This window comes from Poeciliopsis prolifica, unplaced genomic scaffold (genome assembly GCF_027474105.1).
Source record: "Poeciliopsis prolifica strain line A6 unplaced genomic scaffold, Auburn_PproV2 SCAFFOLD008, whole genome shotgun sequence".
Classification (NCBI taxonomy): Eukaryota; Metazoa; Chordata; class Actinopteri; order Cyprinodontiformes; family Poeciliidae; genus Poeciliopsis; species Poeciliopsis prolifica.
The window spans coordinates 5,590,599-5,608,120 of NW_026562383.1; the positions used below are offsets into that span (position 1 = coordinate 5,590,599).

The window sequence follows — 17,522 nt, forward strand, 5'->3', positions numbered from 1 at the left end:
AGAAAAAAAACCAAAACTATTTTGTGCTGCATAATTTTTGACTAAAATGCCACTATGGAGGCTCCAAAGAGCCAGAACCGGCTCTAGAGCCACAGGTTGTAGACCTCTGGTCTCATCATCATCTGATTTCATGGTATTCCATTAATCAGATGATGATTAATGCTCTAGGATGCAGATTTGTGTACTGACCAGTGAGACGAGTTAAGGCACACAGATGTCTGCAGCATCCAGTAATGTAGTTTCAGTTTGTCTGTGTAGATGCTTGTTGAGAAATATCAGATTGACTTGTTAGCACATCCAGTTAGCACAATGAGCTGATGGCTGGTCGTACACCAACCATAATTAAGAGGTTTCTGCCCTTGCACATCTCTATGTGTGGTATGAACTCACATTCATTAATGTACAGTTTGTGGTGGATGATAAGAGTCTCTTTCTTCTTAATCAGAAGTAAAACATGGAGAGTGCGCCTGATGAATCTTTGTCCTGTGTTTCATACAAACAAGTTATATCTCTATTATCACTATTCAGATCAGAAATATGTGTCTGTTTTTAATAATAATAAAACCTAAACAAAGCACGTGTCTTGCGCTCTGCAGGAGAAATTTGATGTTACTCTATTTTTGGTTACATTTCATTAAGAAGTAAGTTGTGCTCATGTTTTGGAGGTTTTTATGCTGTTTCTTTCAGTGGTTCTGGAGGAAACGACAGGTTAGTCAAAGGATTTCATTGGTTTTACACAGTGCGGTGTGAAAGCGAATCGCACCAAATGTACCTGACGATCAGGTGTATATAACACTCTAAATTACTCAGGGTGCTTAAGAAACTATGTGAAACTATAAACATAAAAAAAAAAAAATAACTTTTCTTTTAAGTTTGAGAGGACCAGACCTGGATTATGGACCAGTACTTTTCCGTTCCCACCATTCTCCTGGACTTTGTTTTCTGTCATTTCTGTGGAGCAAACATTGCCGTGCTTTGCCACACGATGTTCTCCTGAAGACTTTTAGCGGTCACCTGGAGCAGAACACGCTTTAATCTAAGCGTCTATTTAGGGTGAGGCCAGCTAGATACTGAATGATTGCATTGGAACAAGCAGTCAGGTGCCTGGCTGGAACAATTCCCCGCCTCACTCCTCCTCTCGCTTGCTATAAATGCACGTATTTGTGGGGCTTCTGTGTCCTTCCATCCTCAAATGAAAATGAGATTTGTCTCCTTTTGTTACATTGATACATTGTGTGTGGGTGTGTGTGTGGCTTTCCACAAGGTAGCATTGGTGAAATCTCTCTCTGTCTCTGATCCCAGATGGGTAATGATCTGGTCGCCTCCCGGGGCGTCCTCGTTCCCCTGCTCATTCCCCTGCAAGATAAATGAGTTCTCTCTCTCTCACTGATGCACACACACACGCACACGTACATCGCCTGAGATGTTCTTTCCTCTCCAAGATAAATGGCCCCTCCATTGCCGCCAATGCGATTGCTGCCAAATTTGGTGCTCCAGCTGGAACAATGCGGAGTGATTTCCATGTGGTTTCTGCAAATAATTGAATCTGTCCTCAATTTGGAAGTGATGAAGCTAGATTTCTACCCCGTGCCCCACCACCCCCCTTACACACACACGCACAGGGACACACACGGACTGCCACAGTCGTCTCTACATTTTTCCTTGCTTTATTTCACTGTCCCATTCTGTCTCTGTCCTGTTTTTCTCGTTCCTCTCTTCCTGTCCTCTGTCTCAATTCCTTTCAGCTATTTACAAGGTCCCCCCTCAACCCCCCACCTCTTAACTTTTGCTGCGCTTGCTCACACATCGGGAAGAGGCAGGGGAAATCAATAGTGACTTAAATGTTTTATCATGGTGTCTTGGTGTAGTTAAGGCCTCTGCTAACAGGGTGCAGCACAGAATGATGCTCAAAAGGGATTTACAGCAGCAGCACATACTTGGGAGATTTATTTAAGACGAAAATGTTTTACCGGAAGAGGAATTCAAATTAATTTGTGTAAAATTTTATCCGATGTATGTTCTCCTGCCAAGACAGAAGTTAGAGTGAGGCCAAAATGTAGATAGACAGCAGATGAAGACATTGAGCTGATTGAGATGGATGGTAGCGATCCCCCACTATACACACACACACACACACACACACACACACACACACACCCTCATGCACTAATGAAATGAGAAATAACGTCGCAGATGCTGGGAACAGGCCACTAAATAGAGGAGAAGCAGAGCCATCTTTCTGTCTGCTGGGCTTTCCGGCTTGCCTTTTTGCCATGAGGAGGACTTCAGATGGAAGACACCAAGCCGAATTAGCTGTGGGACGGCAATAAAGTTGAACCAAAGTTTAAGCAATCTGATTGAAGTAATGCATCGGTTCAAAGCAGGACAATGTTTTAAGGTTTTGTAGTTAAAGAAAGTCTTTAGCACACACAAAGCAAGCCTGCACTAGCAGTGTTAAATCTACTGAGACTAAAAGGTAAAACTGTTTATAGCCTTTCAATGTTATACACATTTTCTCACAAGATCTCCAATATGTTTGTATTTTATGGATGTTTTTGATTAACCAGATCAACACCACGTAAAAAAATTTTCTGAAGCCATGTAAAAAACTTATTAGAGTGAGACTTAACAATGGAGAAGGGACTGTAGGCTTCTGATAGGGAACTTTTCACAATATTTGGCTCGAATGGTAAAAATGTGCAAAAGCCTATGGAATAAATTCACCTTTTTCTCATGTAATTTCACACTGAAAAACATTTTATTCCTGAACACGTATTCAGTGAAAAAGTAGGCGCTACACCTATTTAACCTTGGGCTAAAACTAAACTTTTCTGAAGCCTTTTCTGAGTTACAATTTCAGTTGTTTTAGTGTGTCAAGAAGATGTTTTCATTTATAACTTTCTAAGGTGTATGTTTTGACGCGACACAGAACCCCAACGGCTCAAAAGACAAGCACAACATTTAGTTGACTACAGAAAGTGCTTTGACCTTCAGTAGTCATAAAATTGTTACAAGAAGGTAGCTACTTTCCTAAACTAACTTATTCTCATCCACAACCAGAACAATAATTCAAAAGTTTGAAACAATCTGATCTGCCTCAAAGCAGATCAAATTGTTTTTCATCAGAACTTGGGTTCTGAAAAAGAACCAAAGTCTAACCTACTACAACAATAAGCTGTTTACGTGTATGTTCATATAAAATAACTTATTGTACATCCTTGCAATTTGTGCTATGTATGCTGTTCAGATCAGAATGACAAGATATTCTCCTCAGCAATTTAAAAAATTACTTTCCCAACTGACAAAAACAATCTCCTAGCGTTTTATACCCTCAGCAGCTCATGAATGTGAGTTTCAGGCTGAGTTTTTCTGTTTTGGCTAAAAGTCTCAACTGTCTTAAGCTGGTTTAGGTCAGTGAAATACACAAAGGATTTAAGGATTTTCACATGCGAGAGGTTACCACAAAGCCTGAAGTTCTTTATTATTTTCTTCTTGCTTTACCCTATTAAGTCGTATTAGTTTTTTCCAAACTTCTTCTATCTGCAAAGTCCTCTGGTTTTATTTCTTTGTCTGCTTTCATTTAGATGCTCACATTCTGGCCAAAAGATTAATGTTATTACGCTGGTGGAACATAAAGCAATTTGTTTTGTGTGTTGAATAAATATTTATAACGGGAGATTTAAAAACAGCGCGCTGAAAAAGTGATCAATGTCAGGAGGAAATGAGCAACTTTTTGTCCAAATCTTTTTCATGGCGTCTCTTTAGAAAATGAAAAATAGGGTTCGGTGGGTGACGGAGCCACAGAGGGACTTAATAGAACCGTTAAAGGACAGTTACAGTCCAGCTTTGTCTGGGGTCTGTGGCTCTTTTATAAGCTGGCAGGCTAATCAAGGCTAAATGGCTTTTTACAAGCTCAGCACTAATAAGAAGAGAGGGTAAGTCAGTTTATAGGGCACAGTGGTGGCACGTCAACCTGGGACTTTATGGACACGGGATGATGATGGCTTTACAGGGAGGCGCAGGTCTGCTCTTCATACATGTTTAGGAAAGTACTTAGAACTTACTGCTGATCCCCCTGAGTTGAAGCAGTTCAACCATCAAAGACCTCCGCATCCTGCTGAAAATTTATCAGGAAGAACCCAAAGTAGCTAAGCCATTCTTGGTCAATTCCATACAATGGCAAAAAGGTGTAAACTCAATATATTTGAGTTTTAAGATAAGTCATGCAACAAGATCTCTTGATAGGGAAGTACACAACTTAAACCAAGTGAATTTGGTCTCTCAAATCAATATTTATTGGCAATGTCAGCATGAGTTGGTCTGGTGGAATGAGTCTTTGCTATTAATATGAGGGGTTTGCAACTCATTAAGATTCTTTTCTACTAGCAACAGCTCTAGTGGGTTGGGTGTTCATGTAATTGGGTGGCCCCGGAGCCTAAAAACTGGCATGACATGATCTTTACGGGACACAAACGCAATACAACAATGGAGGATATGAAAGCTAGAATAAAGCAAGGAAAGGCTGTGGACAGTGAGACCAAAGACGCTAAAGAAGTCCAGTCTTCTGACGTCCCATTTTCATTCTGACTTGGCGCATTAAGGACTTCAGCGAAAAAGGGGTCGGTACCACAGAACTGTTACTAGTGGAAAATCCTTATAACAGAGTCAAATGGGTACCAGTGGGAAATGTTCATGAAGATCTACTTCTCAGTCTATTATTAGTTGGCTTGTTGTACTGACAGTCAACTAAAAACAACTTGGCTGCAACAAATGATTCTGCAGGTTTTAGTCATAAACCAAGTAAGCTCAAGTTAACTGTGCGGTTTTTAGTGGCACCTCATTTATGAAATGTTCACATTCTTAAAATGTATTTTGTTGAAATACCTTTTAGGTGGCTGGTGATTGCTATGATATGGTTAGCCTGAAAAAAATTTACAACAGTTTGTTGATGTCACAAAAGTGAAAAGCCTGCGCCAATTGCTTTTATATAAAACAACTTGCCAGCCGGTTAGTATGCTGACAATACTATATTAAATCAGCGTTACACTAATTAGAGCTGTGAATGGTTCTTTAAAGTTCCCAAGGTGTGGCTGGCTGTGTTTATGGCAAGCAGAAACATTTCTGACCAGTCAGGTTTACCTTATCTGTAAGAGTGAGGAAAAAGAGCTAGTAGATTGTTTTATTTAATCAGCTGACCAGCAGTGTAGAGAAACAGGTGAGGGAGGGGAACCGTTACATTATTCTATGCTCATGCATCTGGACAAAACCGGTCATTCCAGCACTTCCTCTGACTAATATATCAACTATTTATTGCTGATATATTAAAGTATAAGTTTGCTAAAGCTATTTGATTTTAAACTTTGACAGACAAATGAGAAAGTCTTTCACTTTCCTCTTGTCTTTGCTGCGTTTGTTGGAAATAGAGCCGTATCTTGCACCCCCTCCACACCACAAACACACACAGCTACTTACTGCTTGCGTTTACTGTCCCTTCCTTCTCTCTGCTTGTCCTTCCCCCACCAGATCAATACCATAGATCAGCAAAGCTATCAGGCTGCAGAATGACCACATCACCATAAATACACACACTCCTCGTAACACACAAACACCGCCGCTGCATCTCGGCGGCGAGCGAGTGGACGGCTGTAATAAACATCAGCCGGCTCATGTGCCCGCAACTCGCTGTGCCGAATTATCATCAAAGTTTGCGGTCGGTATTGATTCGGTTATGGCTGCTTCATATGCTGCCGAACAGTGTTAAATGCACATTTTCTGATATGGTGATGCACATTAGTCAGAGGGCTGCTCACGGACAGGAAGAAAGAGAAAACGGATGGAGTAAAGGACAACAAGAGGAATGAGAGTACGGATGTGAAGATCCAGAAATAGAGAGGCAGGATCACAAAGCGACATGAGCAAATGCAAACATAAAAACGTGGAGATGTTTCAGCATAAATGCTAAGGAAGTTAAACTTTCCTAGAGCTAGCAGACTTACGGATATTAAATGAGAGATGTTGGAGATGTCTGTCAACTATTTTTAAATTCCTCAGTTAAATGAAAGGAGTCTACATGTGGTCATAAAAACATGGAAAAGTAAGGAATATCTAAGAAGTTGCTTAAAAATGGCATGTAATTGAGGGAGTGGGGGTTCGAATTTATATAGATACACATTGAAGTTTATGATAAATAAATGGTTTTTGTATTTTATTTATTTATATGTAGACGTGGCGTCCTGTTTTCATCAAATCACAGCTAAAGCTTTCTCCAGATTACATGACATTTTGTTTTTGAGTTACGTAAAAACAAGTAAGTTCATGTGAAAATGAAAAATAAAAAATGGACAGTCTCTTTTTTTTATTCATTAGATAAAAATATTAAACTGCACTGGTTTGCTTTAGTTTGGACGACAAACTAAACATTTGACTTATTGTTTCAAATCAAATAAACTTAGATCAGAGATTGTGATTTATGAGATAATATTCACATTTTCATAATAGCTATGAACTAATTTCCATAATACTTGAGTACCTTCTCTTATTTATTTATTATTTTCCCCTTTGTGCCGTAGGGTGACAGAGGAAGAATCAACAGCTACCACTATGGAGGCTCTGAAGGCCCGAATCCGAGAGTTGGAGAAGCAGATCCTTCGGGGAGACCGATACAAGTGTCTCATCTGCATGGTGAGCAGATCTTCCTTCTGAAATCTGTCCACTCGGCTGCGCATCACGACTCAGCCACAGCATCTTGCAAAAGTATCTACACTCCTTGTACTTTTTCACATTTTACCACAAAACATAAAACGAGTTTCGATGTTTCAACGCATGCTTATTATCGGGGAGAATTAACTAGATGAGGTTACTCTGGAGGAGCTGCACACTCAAAGTCCAGAGCTAAATTTGTTAATTTTTATAAACTACATGTGACTGAGGCCAAGGGATGTGAATACTTTATGCAAGACACCTTGAAAGTTTTAATATCAATTGATTCAGTTCCTCAAAACTGAGGAAATTTTTTATTGAAGGCTATTTTCTCTGACCGTTTTCCATATTGCTCTTCAAGAACTCCACATTATCTTGTAGCCTGCTTGCAGCTTGCTTGTTCTACCCCATTTGCATGCTACGAGTAACAGCTATATTTACCTTTGACTTTTTTTGGTGTTTTTATGTATATTTTGTGGCTTTAGTCCTTGCATGGCCCTGCAAGTTGATGCAGCTGTCTGTGTGATATTCATGATCTAGTCAACAATTTACCTGCTAGCTTAAACCCAAAGGAAGAGAGTGAAATTGTTGCTTTTGTACATTAGCAGTGCATGATGGCAAGTGAGTCAGTGCCAAGGTGCTTTGTTGTTTAGCTGTGTTTAATGGAAATTCATCAATCAGTATTATCAGAAGGGAACAATATTCATGTTTTATCAGACACCTTCCAGCTGAAGTTACATCCCGTGATCGGTGTTTGTCCTCCCCACTTTATGTCGAGTACCCATCCTGTCATCCTTCAAGCTTGTGGACAGTTCAGCATTGGCATTCTGTCCCTGTGTGTGTCCGCGTGCGCACGTGTGTGTAACACGGGTAATTACCAACGCCTGCGCTTCCTAAAGGTCGCTTAGTGCCTGAGGTGACACGGAGGGCAAGGCACAGCGATCGATCACTCACTGGCCCATGGACACGCGGCTCCTCGCCACTCATCTGTCACTGTCCCTTATCTCTCTCACAGTCCGGGGGCCCCGCAGAGAAACGCAAATATGTGTCCACACTCCTCCATTTAATCTGTCTCTGTCTGTCTTTAGGTTGTCTCTGTCCGGTCCTGTCACGTTGTGATCTAAAGTCATCAGATTAGTCTCACTTCTTGCCAGAGACGGGGAGGATATTTGAAGGAGGCGGAGGTTTCCGCCGAAAGCCTCAGAGCTTTAAAAATAATAATAAAAAAAATTATGAAGTTGGTTCAGTGAGGATTATATTCCATCGTAATTGACTTTATGAATTAGAACGTTTATGTCATTGTCTCGTAATTTACTAAAACGTATTTATTCCTGCTGCCACCAGGTTGGCACATTCTTCTACCTTCCTCTGAGCAGCTTATTGCTCCAGCACAGCATCCGCAGTGGATTCCTACCCCCACCTACTGGTCATTTTTGGAAATTCAGTGATTCTTGAGAATATGTCTCAGCACAGACCTATTGCTTTACTGATAGTTATTTAATAGTAGCTAATATTCTTGGAAAACCATGCAGTTACAGAATTATTATGCAGTAAAGCTTTCATATTTTGTCACATTACAACCACAGACTTTCCTCAATTTTATTGGGATTTTATTTGATAGACCAACATAAACTTCTCCACAATTGACCTGAGGAAGGAAAAAGGCATTTTGTGTTTAAAAGTTTCTTGTCAGCTCCTTAACTCTTAAGTATAAAGCAGATTTAGGTTTAGGTTTTACAACCTAACCTACCATGGCTGCCCACTTAAACTTAAAGGGTAGGGACGAAAAGTATTAAGTAAAGCAACTGCTACAGATGTCATCACCTCAGGTGTGAGAATCTGTTACAGTTTATCTCTTACATTAATCTGTCCATTTTTTGGAAGAATAGCACAACATTTATTTTAAGGAAACCTTAAGAAATCAAGTTCACAGTTTGCTGCAAGCTTGGCATGTGACAGTAAACATGTGGAGTTAGGTTCTCTGGACAGATGAGATGATGACTGAATATTTTCTAATACAACCATGTTTAAAGTAACACTGCACATCACCCTGAACACACAACCCCCACAACGAAACACGACAATGGCGCCATCGTGTTGTCAGAATGCTTCTTCGGCATGAACTGATGTTTGCAATGGGGGATCCTCTTAGAGAACTTGTGTGTTGGTCTGTCGCAAGGAATCCCAGCAACAAATTGGAAGTTTGTTTTGGGGAGGTAACATAAGGTGACAATGGCAGATCCGCAAGATGCTGCAGTTCAGCCGATTGCGTTGCTGTCACAGACTCTCTGGCCGTCTCTACCATCAGTCGGTGTGGCCGTGTGTGTGTTTGTTCCCGTGCCTGTCTGTTTGCACTTTGGTGTCGGTGAGCACGACGAGTTGAGCTTCGTTGATTAGCTGCCGCCTTTCGCCCCTCACTCTCCTCTCCCCCGAACTCCCACCCCACCTCCTCCCGCCTCCCCTCCTTCCGCAGAGAAAGCCTGCTCTCAAGCCAGGCGCAGAGATCAAGAGCATAGGGGTGTGGTCGGGCTCCCGGCCACTGGCCAACGAGGTTGGAGAGAGGCAACCTAAGTCCCTCCCCCTCGGCCTGTACTGCCTGTACAGGGGCCTTGTGATTGGGGGCTACGGCAGCAGCATAAAGAGGCTCCTCCCACAACCCCTACGGAGGGTAAGGCGCTACCTCCCTCCTTCCTCCTGCACCTCTTCGTCCTCTTCCTCACCAACTCATCCCAACTCATCTCTCCATGTTATCTCTGAGATGAAAAGACAGGTGCTTCTCCACGGCTTTGTCGCCCCCTGCATCCCCCGCCCTCCCCTCCCCGTACCTGCCTCTCCTCCCATCTGTAGTCGTTGCCTGCCCGATGTCGTGTCAGTGAGTGTGTTCCACCCCAAAGGTTGACGGTTGAGTCGTACCCCATTGTGCTGCCTTGCTCGGTGGTTTTTGTTTTTTAACCCCCCCCCGCCGGCTGTGTTGTTCTGTGGACAGCGGCCCGACATCATGAGCTGGTCAGAAAACATTGTGGGGTTTTGGTTGGATGTTGGCAACTGAAACTTATGTCACTCGTGAATTTGGTAAAATTTCTCAATTTCTTTCTCCTCTTCAGGACTCGTACACGATGCCTCTAACGTCCATCCAGTGCTGGCACGTCCATTGTGAAGAGTGCTGGCTCAGGACTCTGGTACGCCTTACCACTCACGCACACCCACACACACACACACACTCACATCCTCTTCTTTCCTGCAGCTCCTCATTTTATGCAATTATTGCAGCCTCATTTCACAGTCAGTGACTTTCTCTCTGCTCTCGTGCCCAACAGGGAGAAACTAAAATGAAATATTCCCCAAATGGCTTGTTCTAATATTACACTCACAATCCAGGCAGTGCAAACACTTTTAGCCTCAGTGGGGGAAGAGCTTAGATGGAATGGTCCCCAAAAGGCTTGTTAAGATGTTGGAATAAAGAAGTGAACTCAGACCTCCAATATCTAATACACAGTGCCTCAGGACTGTGCGCACACACACACACACCTCTGTGATTCTGTTGGTTATTAGTTAGTCTAATATATTCAGTTGAGTGTAATTAGCCGTTGCTAATGTGGTAACAAAGAGTAGAAGAAAACAGTGTTCCTTAAGTCGGGGAAAATGAACAGTTTCTATTCGGTGCCCCTCTCCCACACTACCTCCTCTTAACATAAGCCGCTTACTGCTGTCTCCTCTTCTGCCGTTCCCATTTTGTCACAGTATTTCCCTCAAGTCTTGTTCAACTCGCAGACATATTAAAAGTGAGACTTTTTTTTTATCTCAAGGAAACCACGACTACAGGATTACTGAGCACTCGTACAGGATGTAGAGTACAAATTGCCGATGTAACATGTAGCATCATCTGCAGCGCCAAGACGGTTCCTCCGTGCAAATGAATTCATATTGAGATACATATATACATATGTGAAGTCTTAACTATTTGCCGATTTCAGCTATTTGTAGGTGGTTTGTTGTCCCTAATATATGTGAATACCAACAGTCCTGAGTTTATTGGGATGAAGTGACAGAACATATCCCATATGTAGACAACCTTCCCAGAAGAGTTAAAGTTGTTGTAACTAACATGCCTCAACCTTTCATTTGGGAAACCTCTACCAGTAATCCCACTACTGCACAAATATTACATTATTTACTCCATTTAGAAAATGTCATTTGATTCTGACAGCCTTCGTTCCTAATAAACTTTGATGAAGGCTTCAAGGCAGCTGCAGATCTGAAGAAGTGGACAATGGCGGCTAAATTATCACCTTTTGTTGATGAAACTGCTTTATAACAAAGTCCACCATCTGACATTTTTGGTCAAACTGAACACCAACGCTCTGTTCAATCCAGAAGCCGCTGTGTTTTCTAAGCAATCGTATTGAACTTCTCTTCTTCCTGCTTTTGCTCAGCCATCGGCCAATCATTGGCATTCAAAAACCTAACCTGATGTAATGGTGATGATCTCTGATCACAAAAACATCTGGCTTTTTCCAGTTTTAGAAAATTGTTTTCCAATTAAGTTAGCATCTATAAATGCCATCTAACGCTTGTTGTAATGTTTAAAATCGAACCGCAGCAGCTTTGATCAGCGTACGGTGAAGGGAGCTGCTCCTCTGGTGGTGAGGATCTAATCCAGTCCCGGCTCAGTCAGAGCATCTCCGATTTAGCACAGTGGGATATTATGGTCTGCCTTTTAATGAGCTTTTATTTGGCATTTATACGTGTTAATGATTGTTTGGAACATGACTTTAATTTAAAATCAATGCTGATTCATGGAGAACTTCATCGGGGTACAAAGAAAGCCGCCGCCTGCGCATGTTTTATTCATTACCTAAACTGTAATTTAGTTTTCGAGAAGAAGTGTTCTGTGTACCTGTATTTGCTGTGCGTGCTAATGTATGCGGCATTAAACCCATAGCCTGGAGACGGCCGTTAAAATGGGAGGGGCGAGCTGATCAAAGTAAATGCCGAGGAATCTAGTTAACACCAACCCCCAGCTCCTCACTGCAGCAATGAATAAGGCAGCTGGAGCGCAGCATGACGGGAGCTCACCCGTACGCGCTCACTGACCGCACTGCACAGGAGTAGTAAGCTTTAATAGGTGTTCAAATCAAAAAAAAAAATAAATAGTATGCTCAAATTGTCAATTAAGATGATTATCTATTGAGAGGTTGGTCTGATATTTATACCTGAACTTGTTTATTTTCATCCCAGTTGAGCCGTGAATGTTAGCAGGACTTTATCTGTCGGATCTTAAAGCACATTTCAGATTCCCTTCACCCAAAGTGCTTTAAAGGTTTCGTCCAGCAGCATGGAGGCAAAACAAATAAAACAATAGAAGGTTAAAAAAAAGAAATAAAACATTTCTTTTTTGTTTTTTTACGTAACAGATCGACATTTTTTTGTCTGTTTTCGTTTTGATGGGTGCCGATATAAGCGTCGACTTTAATGCACAGATATAACCATGTCAACCATTTACGGGCAGAAATTGGTCACGCTGTGGGGTTGTCCCAGTACAAAACAACAAAATCTGGTTAGCTTTACATACACCCAAAGTTATCAATTTTAAATTACATTTGATGGACCTAATTTAAAATTGAGGCCTTAAAATGCTTCAAATTTATAAAACATAATTGCAATTTGGCATTAAATTAGCTGATCACAGATCTTACAATTTCCATGGCAGGAGTATTTAATCTCGCACGTTTTGTTGTGATTATTTTTCTTGAGGGACTTTTCTGTTAAGCAAACGTTTGACTTGAGGCCGTCACGGCTACCGCTAACTATCTGCTAATAAACTCTTGTTAGCGAGCTAGCTTTTTTATTTCTTTTTGCATCTGTCATTGGAAGGTATTAATTTGTTTTCAGTCAGTTGGATGACACTAGTCTTCGCCATTGAGTTACTTTTGTTCCCAACCCATCTGATGCGACATTCAGACTGCGCAACAAACCCCCCAAAAAAATCTTGGCACTACTAAAGTACAAAATATGTCATTTTCTTTTGGACCTATCTGGACAATACGGCTGAAATATGTACCGTGTTACAAACTTTTCGACATCGGTAATGACCAATTTAGTGTTTTGTCTTAAATATCTGTGGCGCCGCCAAGGTGGAGGCGCGACCTTTTACTGTTTTATCCACAATTTCCTCTCGAGCTCTTACTCATTGTCTCCCTTCACATCACGCCGCTGTAGTTTATTTTGAAGCAGTTATGAGGCACGGTGGCGCAACCTTACACTGCTGCTGTGCGAGTTACTCATCTCAAACACTAGCGTTGTCCGAGAAGGCGACGATCCCCAGCTTCTGTAATGACGACGGGGTGAAATCCGAGTAAACAGAAGGCGCCTGCAGCTAGCAGTTACCAGCCAACGCAGAACAAACAGGATGGAAGGGAAGCTGGAAAGACGGGAGACGGAGGGAAAATTCTCGAGACCACCCACTCCGAATCGAAGAGCGCTCTCTGCCCTGCGTTGCGTATTATCACCTGCTGCTTTACTGCGGATGGCGCGCTATCAAAGCAGAGCAAGGAGAGGGGGGAAGGGGCGAGGAGAGGAAACGGTGCACTGTTGTAAGCAGGTTAAGTTATACCCACATTTGTAGGAAGAAGATAATGAGTCGCCATAAATGTTAGTACTTTTGCCAGGCGTTGGTAAACTTTGACATAATTAAGAACTCGGAGACTCCACATATGTTTCTTTGTTGAACCGAGTGTTTTATTTTGACCTAGGTGAGGTTTCAGATCCATCTCATTGAACAAGAATATCATTAAAAAGCTAATTTGTTTTAGTAACACAGGTCAAAAAGTGGCACTGATATATCGATTAAGTATTTGAAAAATTTATTTGCCAACTTCGTTCACAATGAAAAACCAAAGATTCGTTTAATAGAAAATTGCAATATATCATAACAAGAAAAAGGACTTTTAAAACAGACACGTCTTACCTGGGATTAGGACAGACAGAACCAGCCTGCGACTTTATCCAAGTCCTCTATTTCAGATCATAGTCAATTTTGCATTTCATTTGGGAATGGAGCTCTCAGAGTCTAAAAAGACAAGACAAGAAAACAGAGAGTACAATCAGATTTAGATGAAGTTGTTTCTCATGTACACATAACGTAGTTTTCATTGCTTGTACGTCATGAAAATTCAAATGAAAACAAATAAAAACATGAGTTGCATCACTCCTAACCTTTTGAATTAAATTGCTATGTGAACAAACATCTGCACCTCAAACACCTATAGCATCATGAAGTGGCCTAAATCTCATTAGCAGCCAAGCTAACTCTTCTCTGTCCGCTCACCACAGGGGAACAAGAAGCTGTGCCCACAGTGCAATACCATCACCTCACCTGGAGACCTGAGGCGTGTCTACTTGTAAGGAGCACAACGGCTGCCTCTTTCATTTCCTTCGCCTTGGATTCTCCCTTCGCCCCATTTGTCACCTTTAGCTTTCTCCTGAGGACTGTTCGCCCCAAACCTCCAAGAGCATTTAGAGACAAGACAGCAGTCTTTGAGACTCCACTGGCTCTTTTGGGTGGCTGACACTCTGTTGAAGAAGTGAGGTATAGACACTCATTGACTGTCCAATCGTCCATTTGCAGAAAGAAAAGAAAATACGGTGACCCGATGTCCCAGATGTTTAACAAATAGGCTCCGCTGAAGGACTTTGTCAGTGGAGAACCTTTACCCCACCCATAAAAATAGTCCTGCTGACTCCTGGCAGCTTCATGCTGCTGGGGATGAACTCGTCGTTCCTGCGCTTCTTTAAAATTTGACTTCGGCTTGGACAGCAGGATTATCATTGATGACTTGACAGAAAGCTTCTTTGTTTTATTTTATAATTTTTTCTTGTCTTTTTTTTTTTTTCTTCCTGAAAAAGCAAACTTTTTCCTCACAAAACTTTTGCTTAAGGACCAGCCATCAAGATTGAGCTCTCAATCAAACTGAGAATCCCCCTCTGAACCTTTCTACAAAGAAGTTTGACGCTCCCTGTCCTCCACTCGTTCTTTTTCCAAACCTCTTCTTTTCTTTTTTCTGTTTCCTTTTTTGTGGTGTTCTTAGTGAAGTAAACCAAAATTCGCCCCCCTCCAAAAAGCAGTGCAAGCACATGTAATATAGTTCTATGTAAGTTTACAATGTTGGGTGTAAATGACATGGAGTTCTCATACACACTTGTACATGCGAACACTCACATTGCCATCAAAAGACACACCGAAGTATACATTTAAAATCCTTTTTTCTTTTTTTTTTCTTTTTTGCTTTGAGTCAAAAGTCAGTTTGGGAATAATGTGTGTGTGTGTGGGGAAAAAATGGCTGGAATAAAAAGCCTCTGTATTTTTGAAAAGAAAAAAAAAAGGATCATTTTAAGGTCTGTTGAAGTTTTATTTGAATGTACAGGAATAAAAAGAAGATAATAAAAATAATAAACTACTCAAGACTAGATTGTCAAGATTTTAGGTGGTGTAGTTTTTCTGCAGGCTACCCTGGAAAACTAGATCAGAACATAAAGCCAGAACAAATGTTAGTTTTATTGAGTGAAGAGATTCCTATCGCCCGAGCCTTCCTGAAACCATGCAGAGCAGCCCAAATGTTCTTTGATTTTGTTAGCATTGCTTCTTCTTCTTTTCGCCAGCCATTTCTTCTTTGTTTTTGTTGGGGTAACGCCATGATCAGATCATAGTCAGCAGTCACTTTTTTTTTTTTTTTTTACCCCTACTTGTCTCCAAAAAAAGTTCTTTTTCCTAGTATTCCCATTATGCTGTGCTGCATAAAAAGGTCCCAAGAAGCAAGTCCAAAGGGCAGTTATTATTATTATTTTTTTTTCCCCTAAGCAGTAACAAATGAGTAAAGGCTCTTTAAAGGAAAGATGCCCAAGGCTACACTGGCAATCTCAACCAACCCAGAGCATTTTTCCCTTTTCCCTTTACCGCAGCGGCATCAGCAGCCAAGATGGTGGTGTGCTTTGTGTTTGTAAAACTATGTAATCTGTGATGTCTGTATTGTTGTAAGAAATATTGGAAAAAAAGAAAAATAAAACTTCTCAAATATCACGAGTGGACTTCCTCGCACAGGGTGAAAGGTGAAGAAAAGTTGAAAAAAACAACAAAAAAACAAACAAACCTGGCAGATGCAACTTGATCGCAAAGGCGCCCACAATTTCTATCCTTTTCGACTCATTTTATGCCATTTGGATGCCATCCAGTGTTGGATGTTGTCAATGGGTCTCGCAGCTTCAAAGCTTTCCTGCTCAGTCATAGTTATCTAAGAACCAAATGTTTGGACTCCACACTATGTTCCACTTGTTATGGAACAAGAAAATTCTCTTTGTCACCTCGAATGTAGCTTTTTCATTAGATATACCTAATTCTACGGTTAGCTTGACAGGTGAAATACTTTTGATTTGCAACTTTACCCCATTACTTTAGAACAAGTCCATCGGATTTCGCTTCCTCTTAGAAACTACAAGAAATTGGCGTCTATTCCCGTTTCTGTCTTGTATGTTCATGGAAATGGTGCGTGTCTTTCCCATTTGTAAGATACAACAGACATGGATTAAATACCTAAATATCAAATGGCATCCATTGCATTTTTTATTTTTTTGCATTCTCTTGTTTCTTGTAGTAAATGTTGTGTTTTGTTTTTTTTAAGGGAGGATGATATTTTAGGTGTTAGCTCGTTTAATAGTGTGAGCTATAATGTTGGTCAAATTGAATTCCTGGTCCAACCTTCACGCACTTGGCAAATAATGAGTGAAAAACATATAAATAAACTCTCACTGGCTCAGTCGTGACCCAGGTGAACACAAATGTGGTTGTTGAAAGATATTTTTATTAGGAACAAGAAGATCTATGTTAAGAGCAACACAGTGAGGGTTAAACTATGCGTCTGAATAAATGAGGGGTCTAATGAAGAAACGGCAAAGGCAGCCAAACATGACTGGGGCTACGGTTACTCATCTAAAGAGGTACAATGAGAAATCGGAATCAAATAGAGGAAGCTGTCTTTCACACTGTGGTAGGACAAACTCAACGTTCCAAGAACTACATGCCATATTGGACCGTAGCGGGATAGCACAAGTTTTAAAGACGCTTTGGCATGGAGGCACTCATTAGTGGAGGTGATTGAGGAATATAAATACCTTGGTATTCATTTGGACAACAGACTTAATTGGAGATTCAACAGTGAACCCATCTACAAGAAAGGACAGAACAGGCTGTACTTCTTGAGGTAGCTTAGATACTTAAAGGATTACAGGAAGATGCTGCAGATGTTGTATACGTCTGTTGTTGAGTCTCATTTCTTCTGCTGTCATCAGAACCAGAGACACGCAAAGGCTTAACCTGATAAAGAAAGCTGGTTCTGTTCTATGGATTCTGTGGCACCTCGGGTGACAGTGGTGCGAAGAATAATTTTAAATGAAATCAAGAAAATTATGGACTACCCTGTGTATCCCCTTCATGAGGCTATCAAAAAAGAAAGAAGAGACAAAGTCTTCAGACAAAAATGCCTTCAAATGCGCACCAATACAGACTGCTACAGGACGATCTGGGCGATTGCTTCCTGGAGGCAGGGGCTGTGTTGAGGTTTTAAATTTTCGCCGAACGCTAACGTTGGCCCATAACGTATCTAATGCACCAGTCAGCTTACTGGAAATTGCCTCCCCTTTCAGCAACCATCCCCCAGCCTGTGCCAATCCCAACAAGTGGCTGTTAGAAGGCAATGGCCAGACTACAGCCATTGGCCAGGTACAATAACTCTAGAATCCATGACAAGTATATTGATGATCACATTCCTGTC

General features: G+C 41.3%; 1 protein-coding gene across 6 annotated transcripts in view; it reads left to right on the forward strand.

Moving 5' to 3' along the window:
* Positions 1–15,775, forward strand: part of rnf220a (ring finger protein 220a) — a 174,076-nt gene extending 158,301 nt beyond the window's left edge. For 3 of the 6 annotated variants that reach the window (XM_055032920.1, XM_055032917.1, XM_055032919.1), the window contains 4 exons: positions 6,570–6,681; positions 9,173–9,367; positions 9,804–9,878; positions 14,032–15,775. In XM_055032920.1, coding sequence (XP_054888895.1) covers positions 6,570–6,681; positions 9,173–9,367; positions 9,804–9,878; positions 14,032–14,103 — 454 coding nt within the window. In that variant the 3' untranslated portion in view covers positions 14,104–15,775. The remainder of the gene's footprint in view (positions 1–6,569; positions 6,682–9,172; positions 9,368–9,803; positions 9,879–14,031) is intronic. The other 3 variants (XM_055032922.1, XM_055032921.1, XM_055032923.1) reach the window with 1 other exon arrangement.
* Positions 15,776–17,522: the final 1,747 nt, after the last annotated feature.